At 48.6% G+C, this 13892-nt stretch overlaps 1 protein-coding gene across 3 annotated transcripts in view; it reads left to right on the forward strand.

Moving 5' to 3' along the window:
• Positions 1-1845: 1845 nt before the first annotated feature.
• The window catches only part of ARFGEF2 (ARF guanine nucleotide exchange factor 2), an 83624-nt gene continuing 71577 nt past the window's right edge, over positions 1846-13892 (forward strand). For all 3 annotated transcript variants that reach the window (XM_069548770.1, XM_069548771.1, XM_069548772.1), the window contains exon 1: positions 1846-2179. In XM_069548770.1, the coding sequence (XP_069404871.1) occupies positions 2059-2179 (121 nt within the window). In that variant the 5' untranslated portion in view covers positions 1846-2058. The remainder of the gene's footprint in view (positions 2180-13892) is intronic.

Below are 13892 nucleotides of genomic sequence, written 5' to 3' on the forward strand. Positions count from 1 at the left end.
CAGCTGGGGCTGCACTCAGCCAGAAGCACTGGGACAATGAACCTCTCTCTCCATGGGCTCTTTCTTTCAGATGCTTCTACACATCCATCTGAAGACCTCATGATGCCCAGGTTCTGGAAGAGCACAGCCTCACTTTCAGCACATTCATTGGCCAAGGCAAGTCATGAGACTAGTCCAAGGAGGTAGAGAAACAGACTTTTTTTAAAGATAATATTTATTTATTTTAAACTTGACTCTGTTCCAGAAAGTCTTTAAATATATATATATTGAAGTATAGTTGATTTACAACGTTGTGTTAATTTCAGCTATCCAGCAAAGTGATTCAGTTATACATGTATATATTCTTTCCATTATGGTTCATCACAGGATATTGAATATAGTCCCCTGTGCTAAACAGTAGGACTCTGTTGTTTATCCATCTTGTACAGACTCTACTTCTTGACCTGAGGAGCTGCCAAGTCTTGAGACGGCACTGGAACTTAAGGCCATGAAACCTGCAACCTGGCTCTAGGGCAGGCCCTGGAGATGTAGCCTGCCCCTCTGTGGCCTGTACCCTAGTCAGACAAGGAACTCAACTAGGGAAAAAGGTCAGATAGTGCTGGAGGGGGACAGGGCCTCCCTGAGATGTTGGAGCTGACACCTGAGAATCTGAGCATGTCTGCGTCAGAAGTTTAGAAGATTCCACGGAAGACCCTGCTCTTGCATGATCCCGGAAGCACCACAGCACCCCGAGGGGAAGCTCAAGGGAGGGTCCAGTGGAGATCACCGCTGGTGTGACATCACTGGCTGTGGGAGACAGTGGGCCGGAATAACTGTCTCCTACCCTCCCTGGCAGGCCTGTGACTCTGGCCATGTTTGCCTTCTTCCCCTGTCTGATGCCCCCAAGTGCCCCCCTCCCCCACACGCTCCAACCCCCGCCTGAGACACAGAACTGGGAAGAACCAGGGATTTACGGGAATAGATGGATACACTCCAGGGGGAGGTGCACTGGGGTGGTCCTTGCTGACACCACCGCGCAGGGACGCAGCACCTGGACTGAAAGCCAGGAGTCGGCTCTACTCCAGGGGCAGGAAGGCTGCGTGTCTTGCCACTGAGGTGGGGAAATCCCGTTTGGAGAGTGTGCATAAACACACCTCCTTCCAAACGCTCTTTCTGCTTCAGCCTTCCCTCCACCTGCCCTTTCGCCCCACGCCTCACCCCGCCTTCCCTTGCTCTCTCCCTGTCCCGGCCTGTTTCCTCGCGTCCTCCCCTCCCTGGCTCCTCACGCCCCTCTCCCCCGTCTTTCCCCCACGCCCCTGCTCCGCCCCTGAGCGCTCTTCTTCCTCCCGGCTCTCTCCTCCCTGCTCTCTCGCCGTCTCCCCACGGCCCCTCACTTCCCGCCCGCCTCCTCCCTTCCCTCACCTGCACTTCCAGCTTCCTCTCATTTGTTCCTCCTGACTTCCCCTGACTCCCCTATCATCTCTCCCTCCCCAACTTTCTCCCCATTCTGTCCCTCGCCTCCTGTCTGTCCTCTCTCGCCATCTCTCGCCTTTTTTCCCAGTCTTCTCTTCCCTCTTCCTTCCTCTCCAGTTCCCTGGTCTTTCCTTCATCTCCCACCCGGTCACTCCCCCATCCTCACGCTCCTCGTTGCCTCTTTCTCCTCACACCTCCGTCACCCCCACTCCTCCCTGTCACCTCTTTTCTTCTGTCCTTCACGTGCCCCCTGCCTCCGCCCATTTCTACTCTCTCGGCCTCTTTTCCCCCCTACTTTCCCCGACCCTCGACCACTTGGCCCCGCCCCCTGCTACAGACCCCGCCCCTGCCACAGGCCCCGCCCCCTACCACAGGCCCCGCCCCCGAGGTCACGGGATCGACAGACGCCGTCGCTGCTCCGCCGGTCACGTGGTCACGTGACGCGCTCCAACATGGCGGCGCCGTGTGGCCGCGGCGTCGCTTCCTGACTGGGTGGCGCGGACGGACGCGGCTGGTGCAGGCGGGGACGCCGGGCCCGCAGCCTCGCTCGCCCGCCCGCTCGCTCCGTCAGCCCGCGGGGCTGCCAGCCCCCGCTGGGCCGGGGCCATGCAGGAGAGCCAGACCAAGAGCATGTTCGTGTCCCGGGCCCTGGAGAAGATCCTAGCCGACAAGGAGGTGAAGCGGCCCCAGCACTCTCAGCTGCGCAGGGCCTGCCAGGTGGCGCTCGGTGGGTGAGCCGCCCCGGCCCGGCTCCGCGCCGGCCTCCCCATGCCGGCCGTTACCCCACCCGGCCTCAGCCCGGCCTCCTGGGCGCCACTTTCCCCCCGCGACCCCAAGGCCCACCCGCCCGGCCTCTTTATTATATCCAAGGGGGACCTGGTACCCTGGCAGCTCGGGACTGGCCCAAGGTCACCCAGCAAGTTGGTGACAGTCAGGGCCGGCTCTCCAGCCTCCCAGCCTTGGGTTCTTGCCACGACTCCCTGCCGTCCCATTTCCTGGTTCGTTCCCTCGTCACCCTCAGAAGCAGCAGCTCTTCCTCCAAGTTTTTCTTTACGTGGGTTCTGCTGGTTGGAGTTGTCCCTTGTGAGATGGGCAGGTGGGAAGAGCCGCCCAGCTGGTTTAGGGAAAACTGAGGCCTGCTTTGTAAGTGCCCAAGTGGTGACTGTTTTTCGTTCATTTGGGATCGCCCATAACTCCTTCCAGGAGGGAATGTAGAGAGGGTTATCCTCCACCTGCCAGATATTGTAGTGTGCACGAGATCTACTTCTCAAACAGAGGGTCTGTGAAGCTAGAGATACTTGTCTTATTCACCGCAGGAACCCTAGCAGTGTCTGGCACACGGTAGATGGTACTGACTTGAATGGACCCACAGATGACTGAGCGACAGTGAGAAGTCTTATTCATCCCTAGTTAAAACCTTAGTAGTTGATTCCATTATCAACATCCTTTTAGTTTTCGGTCATTCAGCAAATATATATTTATCAAGTGCCCACTGTGTACCAGGCACTGAGGATACAGTGGGGAAGAAGACAGACAAGGTATTTGCCCTTACAGAGCTCATAGTCTAATAGAGGAGATGAAATAAGTAAATTTAAAGATTAATAAGACATTTTTGAATACTAATACATATTTCTGTACTAGTAAATTTTTTTGTAATTACTTTTGTAAAATTTTTTGTAAACGAGCAAAATGTAACAAAGAGGGCCTGAGACAGCATGGTCAAGAAAGTAGTCCTTTCTGAGGAGGGGACATTTGAGCCAAGTACTGAAAATCAGGAAGTATCCGCCATGAGGAATTTCAGGAGAAGAGGGGGTGAGGATCAGTACATTTGACCGGAGTTGGGTCTCGGATTAATTCGCTGTCCCAATGCCTTTGCTTTGGAATCTGTAAAAAGACCTGTTATCCTAACAAGTGACTGAGTAAAAGGAAAGTTTTATTTTCTTCTGTCACCTTTTGAGGTTTGAGGTTACCATCATCTTTCTCCCTTCATTTGGTGCAAGGAGCTCTGGGAGTCTTCTCTTGCGGCCTAGGAATGGGTTTGTGAGCTTTGCCATTATTTTTCTGGAAGGCCCTAGCTTTTGTGGGTCTGAGACACCCTCAAGGATCAAGAACTATTGATAACAAAGGTGGTTGTTGCTGGGAACAGATGCTAGTCTTGTGAAATTCAGGATCAATTGAGGAACTCACTGAGACTTAGATTTGTAAAGCTTTTTTATTCAGAAATCAGGGCTAACTGTTGGATATTGTTTTATCAGGAATGCAGGATAAACCCTACGAAGCAGTTAGGCGAAAGCGGATATTTACAACTCCACTTTGAAATCTGCCTGCATTCTATTCTCTCATTGTTACTTTAAGTGAATTGTTGCAGAAGTTTGCAAATGGTTATTTGGCAAAGTTTTCATTCTCCCTTCGGAAAACTTAACATCAAAATTAAACCGAATCGTATATCACTTTGTTGGAACCTACTTATAAAATCATCACATGGGTTATAAAAAGAGCCTAAACATTGGGAGGTTTCTTGATATTTTTAGATTATATCTTTGTTGAGAACTCCAGATTTTTCCAACCTGAATTGTGGAACACACATTCAGTATTTTGGTAGTGAATTGAAGAAATAGCCTATTCTGAAAATATAAATTCTCCATTAAAAATATTTTTCTTGTCAAACAATATAGATGAGTTAAATAAAATATCCCATATAATGTTATTTAAGAAAAAATTAACTTATAAAGGAAGTAATTGACACAGGTTAATTGAATAGCTGATTGTCATGGTAGCTCATCATCAAATTGAGTAATTACTATAAAGTAACCTGTGTAAAGTGTTGAGTTAAACTGATCATCTTTTTTTTTTTTTTTTTAAGACAGTACTTGTGTGTCATTGCTGTTAAGTAATAAAGGACTGCAGAAAAAAAGACACAGAAAAGGATCTGGTGATATTTTACTCTGCATCTCAAGGCCCAGTTTTGTGTCCAGTAAACATAGCTGAAGGGTCCCAGGTGGCTCAGCAGTAAAGAATTCACCTAGTGCAGGAGATGCATGTTCAACCCCTGTGTCGATAAGGTTCTCTGGAGCAGGAAATGGCAGCCCACTCCAGTGTTCTTGCCTGGAGAATCCCATGGACGGAGGAGCCTGGCGGGCTGCAGTCCAGGGGGTTGCTAGGAGTCAGACATGACTGAGCACGCGCATGGAAAGTGGCTAAAACATTGCTGTGCACAAGAAGCATTGCAGGGCGGCAAGTAGTGTAGAGATTTCCTATCATTTTGATAAGAGGAACTGTAAGTGACCACTCAAAGTTGAAATGTTGACCAATAGGAGCTGTTCCTGGAAACAGCTTCTGTGACCTTCCAGGAGTTGTGGTGTATTGGGGGGAGGGAACGGGATGTCGGGGCTGTGTGGTGTAGGGGTTTGGAGTGTGTTCTCTGGACTCACCTGCCTGGCTTCAAATCCCTTGCCTTCCAGTTGCTATCTTTGTGATCTTGGACAGATGTTACATCTTCCTGTTGGGGCTGTTAATAAAGATGAAGTTAATTGACATGTGCACAGCGTTCGGCATGCAGTAGATACACTGTATAGGCTTGCTGTACTGTTTGCTTTTGCTATTTGAATCTGTGACAAACCACAGACACTGTAAGCACCTGGCTTGATGTTCTTAGCTTAGGTTGGTTCTTCATTCAGGAGTGACTTATTGCTCTATTTGGTTTGTAGATGCAATAAATAAGAATATAATTACATGACTAAAAGGCTGTGTTTAAGAGAGTATTAACTTGCCTAGCTCAGTGAAGACAGGAGTTGTTCCTTGTGAAAGCAGTGAAGATCAGGATGAATAGGTTTGGAGTAATCTCAGGGATTCATGCAAAGGGCCGACTCATTGGAAAAGACTCCGATGCTGGGAAAGATTGAGGGCAGGAGGAGAAGGGAACTATAGAGGATGAGAAGGTTGGATGGCATCACCGACTCAATGGACATGAGTTTGAACAAGCTCCAGGAGATAGTAAAGGACAGGGGAGCCTGGGGTGCTGGGGTCCATGGGGTCACAAAGAGTCAGATAACGACTTAGCAACTGAACAGCATTCATCTTCACTACAGGCCAAAGGCATAGGTAGGGTCTGCCCAGTTAGAAAATCGTGGCCCTCCAACCTTTATTGAGAAATCAAAAGAGCCTGTGAGTGTATTCATCACCCCAGGAATGCTGTTGCTCTTTACTTTCATAATGAAGTTTTGAGGACTGCAAGGAGATCCAACCAGTCTATTCTGAAGGAGATCAACCCTGGGATTTCTTTGGAAGGAATGATGCTAAAGCTGAAACTCCAGTACTTTGGCCACCTCATGCGAAGAGTTAACTCACTGGAAAAGACTCTGATGCTGGGAGGGATTGGGGGCAGGAGGAGAAGGGGACGACCGAGGATGAGATGGCTGGATGGCATCACAGACTCGATGGACGTGAGTCTGAGTGAACCCCAGGAGGTGGTGATGAACAGGGAGGCCTGGCGTGCTGCTATTCATGGGGTCACAAAGAGTCGGACACGACTGAGTGAACTGAATAATCTCGAACCTTTCACCCCTCCAGTTGGAGCATATAATCACATTTTTAAACCTTCCTTTCACACCTGCCTTACTTGAGAGTTATTCTTTCCCATGATCTTTTTATATTTCTGGTTTTAAACCCTGTGATAGAATCCAGAAAAATGGAACTGATGAACCTATTTGCAGGGCAGGATTAGAGACGTAGAGGATGGATTTGTGGACACAGTGGGGGAAGGAGATGGTAGGACGAATTGTGAAAGAGTAGCATTGAAATATATACGTTACCATGTGTAAATAGAAGCTAGTGGAAGGCTGCTGTATAACAGGGAGTTCAGCCTGTTGCTGTGACGACCTAAAGGGATGGGATAGAAGATGGGAGGCTTGAGAGGGAGGGGATATACGTATCCTTATGGGCGATTCGCATTGTACGGCAGAAACCAACACTTTATAAAGCAATTGTCCTCCAATTAAAAATAAATTAAAAAAAAACTATGAAGTTTAGAGACTTGATAAGATAATCTGAGCATTTTTAAATGGTGTGGGAAGATTCTGAAATCTCCAAAACTTGAACTGAATTGTTCTAACATTGCTCTTCATGTATAGGAGATGGAGTGTCTTATTTCATCATTTAATACCCACGAAGCGCCATGTAAGGGCCGAGTGCTCTGTAACTGCCAGCTGTCATTAAACATACGTGTGTTTTTCGTATGAAATTCAGTGACTTTAATCTTGGAGCAGTTTTAGGTTCATAGCAAAATTGCATAGGAGGTACAAGGAATTCCCGTATTCCCCCCCAACACGCATGCTATTACCAACATCCCTCAGCAGAGCTGGACGTTTTTATAGTGGTGAACCTCACATTGCTGCATCATTATCAGCCAGTCAAGTGAGTGACTTTTTAAAAATCACGTCATGTGATAACTATATGAAATCAACCATGTGCTGAGCGTTTCTGTGCTCCAGGCATAGTGCCATATGCTTTACCTGCAGTTTGGTTCTTATGATTGTTGTCCTTATTGAGGCCTAAAGAACTTGGCCGGCCGACTCAGCCAGAAAGCCATGGAGCCAGGCTGTGAACACTGGCATCCTGGCTCCAGAGCCCACAGTGACCATCACCACCATTGCTTCTCCACAAGGAAGCGCTTGTGCTGTGTGAGGTACTCAGTGAAGCCTTAAACAGTCATTATATTGAGGCGAAGTTTCTATGCAGTGACGGTTTGGTAATGTTTCAGTAATGTTCAGTAAGAGACCATATTTTTTGAGTATGGTTGAATTGAATTTTGAGATGTAGTATTTGAAAGCCTGTAATCAAAAAGATCACAGCTTTTTCTCTGCAGCTTTTCACTGCATATGTATTTGGTTTAATTTCGGATCTAAAAGGAAGAAAGAAATGAGAGTATAAGAGCTGGTTTCCCATAAGCTTCATTTGATGTATTAAGTCTTTCTGATTTAGGACCTCTGTCTTTTTATCAGCAGTATCCCTCGTCTTCATTCTAGAGTTGTGACATGTAATTGATGTCCATCTTTGGATACAAGCAGGCAAAGGGAAACCAAGGCTCAAGGGCAACTTGCCCACATCTGTCCAGCCAGGTGGGCAACAACTACAACATGCAGCTGACATATAAATCATAAAGTCCAGTTTTGGACTTGCAATTCTGTTTAATATACAGGGTTTAGAAACGTCGATCATTGGTGATCTTAGCTTGAGCCGTTTTGGTGGCATGATGTGGGTGAAAACCAGACCAGAGTGGGCTGTGGAGTGAGTGGGAGGTGAGCAACACACAAACCTTTCCCAAAGATTGGCTTTGCAGTGAAGGGGAGGAGAGAAGTGTAGATCAGAGGAGTGCTCTGGTTTATTCTTTTTTTTAAAGATAGAAAAACTCAAACTTGTTTAAATGTCTTTAGGAAGAAGCCAGTTAAGGGAGTACATTCATACATTTTCATTCATTCATTTAGTTGCTAAATTATGTTTGACTCTTTCTGACCCCGCCAGGGTAGCAAATCCAGGCGCCTCTGTCCATGAGATGTCCCGGGCAAGAGTACTGGAATGGGTTACCATTTCCTTCTCCGTGCATGCCGAGTCGTTTCATTTGTGTCCAACTCTTTGCGACCCTGTGGACTGTAGCCCTCCAGGCTCCTCTGTCCATGGGATTCCCCAGGCAAGAATACTGGAGTGGGTTGCCATTTCCTTCTCCAGGGGATCTTCCTGACCTAGGGATCAAACCTGCATCTTTTAACATGTCCTACACTGGCAGACAGATTCTTTACCACTAGCACTTAGAAGGAATATAAGTGCAAAATTTGAAAAATATCCCTAAATTATCATAAAGTAAGGCTTTCAGTTGGAATACAGAATAAAACTTTAATGTTAGCAAAGTCTGGTGTTTTGGTTAGACATTTTGTTTATGAGTGCTGTGGATTATAAAAATTTTGAGAAATAGTAGGACTCTTTCTTAACTGATATTACTTTTTGTTGAGAAGCTTTATGATTATTTTGCAGGAGGAGGTCCTCTGTCTAGAAGCAGCACTAAAAATTGGATTTTGTTTATTGAAAAGGATTTATTTATTGGATTGGCAGAAAATTCACTGGCAGCTGTGTTTGAAACTTTGCATATTGAGTAGTCTTGTAGTCCTGAACTGATAATTTAGCTTTTGGGAGCCTCGGTTTCCTGGGATGAGAAAGGTGATAATACCTGTGTCACAGGATTATTGTAAAGGTTACATGAACTAACACAACAACGTACCTGGCACCTAACAAACGACCTACTGAAGTTCAGAGGCATTGGCGTTACTTGCATTCAAAGGAGAAGGAACTGAATGCTTGTTCTTCTCTGCCTCCCTTATTAATTGGTTTATGGACGTCTTTGCTGGTCTCTGACATTTCAACACCAGCAAGGCAAGTGGTTGGAAGAGTTTAGAGCTCTGCCCTGTGCTTGTAAATCTCAGGGGAGACTCTGTAAGCGGTGCTGGGGAAAACAGTAAGATCATTCTTTATGGAAAAGCGCAAACTTGTGAAAACGTGTACTTAATCAGCAAGTACGTGGAGTCTCTCATATAAATAGCTCAGAACTGTGTTTAATTCTTACCATTTTCACCAGGCCTAGGGGGCCTGCCAGGAAAATACTTGACTTTCTTTCCAGGAAGGTTATCTTAGAAAATACTTACATGTTTACTAGTTCATTCCTGGAGTCTTTCTATAAGAAGCTTCTTTGGGATTACTGTCTTGGTTGTAAATGAGTCTTTGGGCTTTTTTATTCGGTATTTCATTAGGTTTTCTAGACTTGCAGAACAGCCTTCCGATGCCGGGACCTAGAAGTCTTAAAATTGTCCTCATTCCTAAAGAATGGTAGTCAGTGTGTTCTCGTTCTCTATACAGTCCTTTTGTCTTTTGACTGAACCAGGGTGACGTTCATTCAGAAGGTATTTATTTGGGTGTCATACCTGCTGTCAGGACACAAAGAAAACAAAGACCTCGTTCTCATGGAACTTGGGGTTAATGGGGAAGAAGGGGCTGTTCAAATAAGCACGTTTTCTGAGTCATACCAGTAATGTGACAAGTCCTGTGAAGGAGAAAAACCTGATCCCACAGGCAAAGTGGACAAGGGGTGAAGGAAGGTTTCCCTGAGGAAGCTGAGAGCTGGGTGACAAACACTGAAGAGGTTAGGGTGAGAGGCACTTCGGCAGCAGGGACAGAACAGCATAGGCAAAGGCCCTGCGGCAGAGAGGAGTAGGGCAGTTCAGAAAAACGAACAGATACAACTGCCTGTGATTCTAGTTACCTTACAAGTCCCCCCCCCCCCTAAGTTTTAATAATAATAATTTTTTAAAAAACTAAAGGAGGCCACTGACTGGGGCATGGCAGATGAAGGGGGAAAGGGTTTGGAGGTGAGGCAGGAGAGGCAGTCCAGGCCCCCAGCACACCGGACCTTGGAAGCTGTGCTGAGAAGTCTGATTTTTAGACCAATAGTAGTGAGATAATACTGCAGAGTTCTAAAGAGGGAAGAAGCTGATAAAGAGGTTAGTATTTTGGAAAGATCACTTGAGCCATTATGTTCAGAACATCTTCGAGGACGTTGCCCAGGGACCACTCGGGAGGCAGTTATCATCCAGGGGGGAAGTGCTGGGGCCCAGCCTTAGATTAGTGACAGGGGAAACAGAGTAGAATGAAGGGATTCCCCGCTGGGTTAGAAGGGAGAGCTAAGAAAACCTGATGTTGGATTGGACAATGCCAGAATGTGGATAAGTAAGGCTGACTCTTAAGCTTGTGACTCACCCAACTGGATGGATGGTGGTGTAGTTCCTTAAGATGGTTGTGGAAGACCATCTGGAGAGAGGTGGGTGGAGGAGCTTGATCTGAGCTGGGACTTGGATATTGGATAAACGTATGAGCTTCATGTTCCTAAGGCAGGCCTGCACCGGAAATGAGGACTGGGGGGTCGTCCGAGCCCAGGTGGGAATCTAAGGGGCAGGCGAGGCTGCGAATGCCTCTGAGGAAGAGCTGAGTGTTGCAGAGAAGGAAAGGCAGGAGAGCCTGGGCCTGAGGAAGCCCGGCCCGCCTGGCTGGGCAGAGGCAGCTGAGTGTGCCAAGGAAACGGAGGAGAGATGGGGCGGGACGCAGAGGGCCAATGGGAACGTGTGCTTACGAGGCCAGCTGTGCAGTGTGCTCAGGCTCGCTCAGTCGTGTCTTCATGACCCCATGGGCTGCATCCCGCCAGGCTCCTCTGTCCATGGGGTTTTCCTGGCAAGAGTACTGGAGGGGGTTGCCATTTCCTTGTCCACGGGATCTTCCCAGCCCAGGGATCAAACTTGCATCTCCATGTCTCCTGCATTGCAGGCGGATTCTTTACCACTAGCGCCGCCAGAGAAGCCCTTAAATCGAGAAGATTTCTGTGAGGGGAAGTCAGTAAGGTCAATCGCTGCAGAGAGGTCAAGTCAGACAGCAGCTGGAAAACTGCCCATCAGCTTTTGAGCCCTGCGGGTCATGGGTGACCTTAGCTGGAGCTGTGCTGGTGGCACAGTGAAGGTGAAAACCAGACTGGAGTGGGTGGGGGCAGGCGTGGGAGGTGAGGAAACGGACACGACTCTTTCCCAGGCTTTGCCTGGGGTGTGAAGAGGGAGAGGTGGATCATGGAGGGTTTTTTGGCTTTATTTTTATCTTTGTTTGAAGGTAGAAGAGACTTGCAGAAGGCACTGGCACCCCGCTCCAGTACTCTTGCCTGGAAAATCCCAGGGACGGAGGAGCCTGGTGGGCTGCCGTCTATGGGGTCGCACAGAGTCGGACACGACTGAAGCGACTTAGCAACAGCAGTAGCAGCAGAAGAGACTTGAGCTTGTTTCAGCATCATTGGGAAGGGAGCCAGCTGAGGGAGAGGTTAACTAAGAAAAAGGATGGTTTATTCATTCAACAAATATTGAGCGCCTGCTCTGTGTCTAGGAATTCCTAGATGCTGGGGATTCAGCAGTGAGCAGAACAGACCAAAGTCTCTGTTGTCACAGAGTTTATGTTCTGCTGGGGAAGTCGGAGCATAAGTGAAACAGAGTATGTCACAAGTGGTAAATAAGGTGGTGAAAGACTAGAAAAATTGGTGTAAAGTGAAAAAACAGGGCAGGTAAGATAGTGAAGAATCACAAGGAGCGGTCGGGTGGCAGTTTCAGGTAACGAGGGAAGAGGTGACATTTCAACAGTCATCTGAAGGAATCGATGAGTGAGCCTGTGGATATCTGGAGGCAGGAGGGCGTTCCAGGAGGCAGGAGGAGCTGGTGCGAAGGCCCTGGGACAGGAACTGGCCATGAATGAGCTGGGGTGGGGGGAGGTGAGGTCAGAGGGGCTCACAGGGGCCCAGATCTTTCAGAGGCTTGGAGGCCAAGATCAAGACTGTGAGTTTTACTCCGTGTGAGATGAGAAGCCAGTGGAGTTCTGTGCAAAGGAGCAGATGTTATCAGATTTACTTTATAATGGTTATGGATAATCTATTTTGAGCAGATATAACCTGATTTATATTTTAAGGGAATCCCTCTGGCTGCTGTGTAGAGAATGCTGTGGGCCATGAGGAACAGTGAGAGTTGAAGGCATGAGACCAGTTAAGAAAGAGGCTCTCGGTCCAGGCAGGAGATGGTGACAGTCTGGCTTGGTGTAATGGGGGTGGTCCCCTGTGGTGAGAAGTGGTCAGATTTAAATAGTTCTCAGAAGGCAGCAGGGACAGGACATTGCAGAGGTGGAGGGAATTGACACTACTGTTTTCCAGCAGGAGAGAGTGTGGGCTGGCCAGTTTATGTATTGGCTAACAGGAAGTTGAAGGAGTCTCCTTGTGGCTTTTAATTTTTGCATGAAATCGGCTGTTTCGTTGGTTGTGAGTAAAGAGGAATGGTGACATCAAGAGGGAGAGACAGGGTGTTTGAGGAGAGAAGGCGATGCGCAGTAGTCTGCGTGGAGAGGTAGAGAAGGTGGGCTTAACCAGCAGTGTCTAGGTACTGCTGTGGTTGGTCGTCAGGGCCTTTAGAGACCTGCCGGCTTTCCCTGCTGTCAGGCCTGTCATTGGGTGTGGAGACTGGTCAGAAGGGAATGGTCATACAAGCTTGGTATTTGGCCAGAAGTTAACACTAAAAATCAGAGAACAAGTCAAGCCTATTGTTTGGCAAGGAGAGGAACCAGTCAATCCTAAAGGAAATCATCCCTAAATATTGGAAGGACTGATACTAAAGCTCCAGTACTTTGGTCACCTGATGCAAAGATCCGACTCATTGGAAAAGAGCCTGATGCTGGAAAAGATGGCAGGCAGGAAGAGAAGGGGGTGACAGGATGTGATGGTTGGATGGCATCACCAACTCAATGGACATGAGTGTGAGCAAACTCTGGGAGATAGTGAAGGACAGGAAAGCCTGGCATGCTGCAGTCCATGGGGTCACAAAGCATAGGACATGACTTAGCAACTGCACAGTAACAGCAACAGATTACAATCCTGCTAATGGGATCTGTCCTGGAAAAATGAAGAAAGGGAAAGCTGACAAGTTGGTCTAGTCAAGTCTGACAGGCCGAAGAAGGGTCCTACTGGGGCCAGTTAGTAGGTCAACTGGAAGGACAGGAGCTGGGCAGGTACAGGGAGGAGCTGGAAGTTCCAAACAGGGACAAGATTCAGAGTGTGACCAGCCCCTCCGGCCTGGCTTGGGGAGAGGGGCCGGGGAGGGCCTTGTGGATTTGCGTGGTGGGGGGTGGGGGTGAAGCAGACCGGATGTATGAGGGGAGGTGGAGGTTCCAAGGGGTGTTGCGGAACCTTGCGGAGTTGACCAGCGATGGCGTCGTTGAGGTTGGTCGTGGTCACTGTTGGACCTAGCCTGGGAGCGGAGCAGAAGGAGGTGAGCTGGTGCCAAAGCCATCAGTGAGCCAGGAGGTGTGACCCGAGGGGTTCGTACAGGACAGCGATGCCCAGAAGGCGTTTCCCGGGGAGACGCGTGGCCTCGCAGCTGCCGCTGCCGCACCCGCCCAGGTCTCCCTCCTCTCCAGCCTGCTTATTTATTGCTCCTAATTGCCCAGTTGGCAGTTAGGAGAGCAGGGCCTATTAAAACGTGGGGCAATAAACCGGGGCAGGTGTGCCCCGCCACCTGCTCCTCCCCTTCCCCCCTCCCCCCATCTCTGGAGCAGACAGCCGGGCTGTGAGTCCTGCAGTGGTGCTTCCTGGCTGTGGCCGTGGGCAGGGAAGTTCACCTCTCTGGGCCCAGATTCCCACCTGCACATGGTTAGGAGACGAGCTTCTTGTCTTCCGGAGGCGTGAGGAGGGCCAGATGGGCCCATGCCCCTGTGAATGTCAGCTGTTCCGTGAGTTGTGTTCCCTGAGTTGTCTTCTTTCCCTTGGCGCTCTGCAGGGCACCAGTGGCAGTAGAGACTTGGCACTGTTACTGACTCCTGTCTTAAGGGCC

This window comes from Ovis canadensis, chromosome 13 (assembly GCF_042477335.2).
Source record: "Ovis canadensis isolate MfBH-ARS-UI-01 breed Bighorn chromosome 13, ARS-UI_OviCan_v2, whole genome shotgun sequence".
Taxonomy (NCBI): Eukaryota; Metazoa; Chordata; class Mammalia; order Artiodactyla; family Bovidae; genus Ovis; species Ovis canadensis.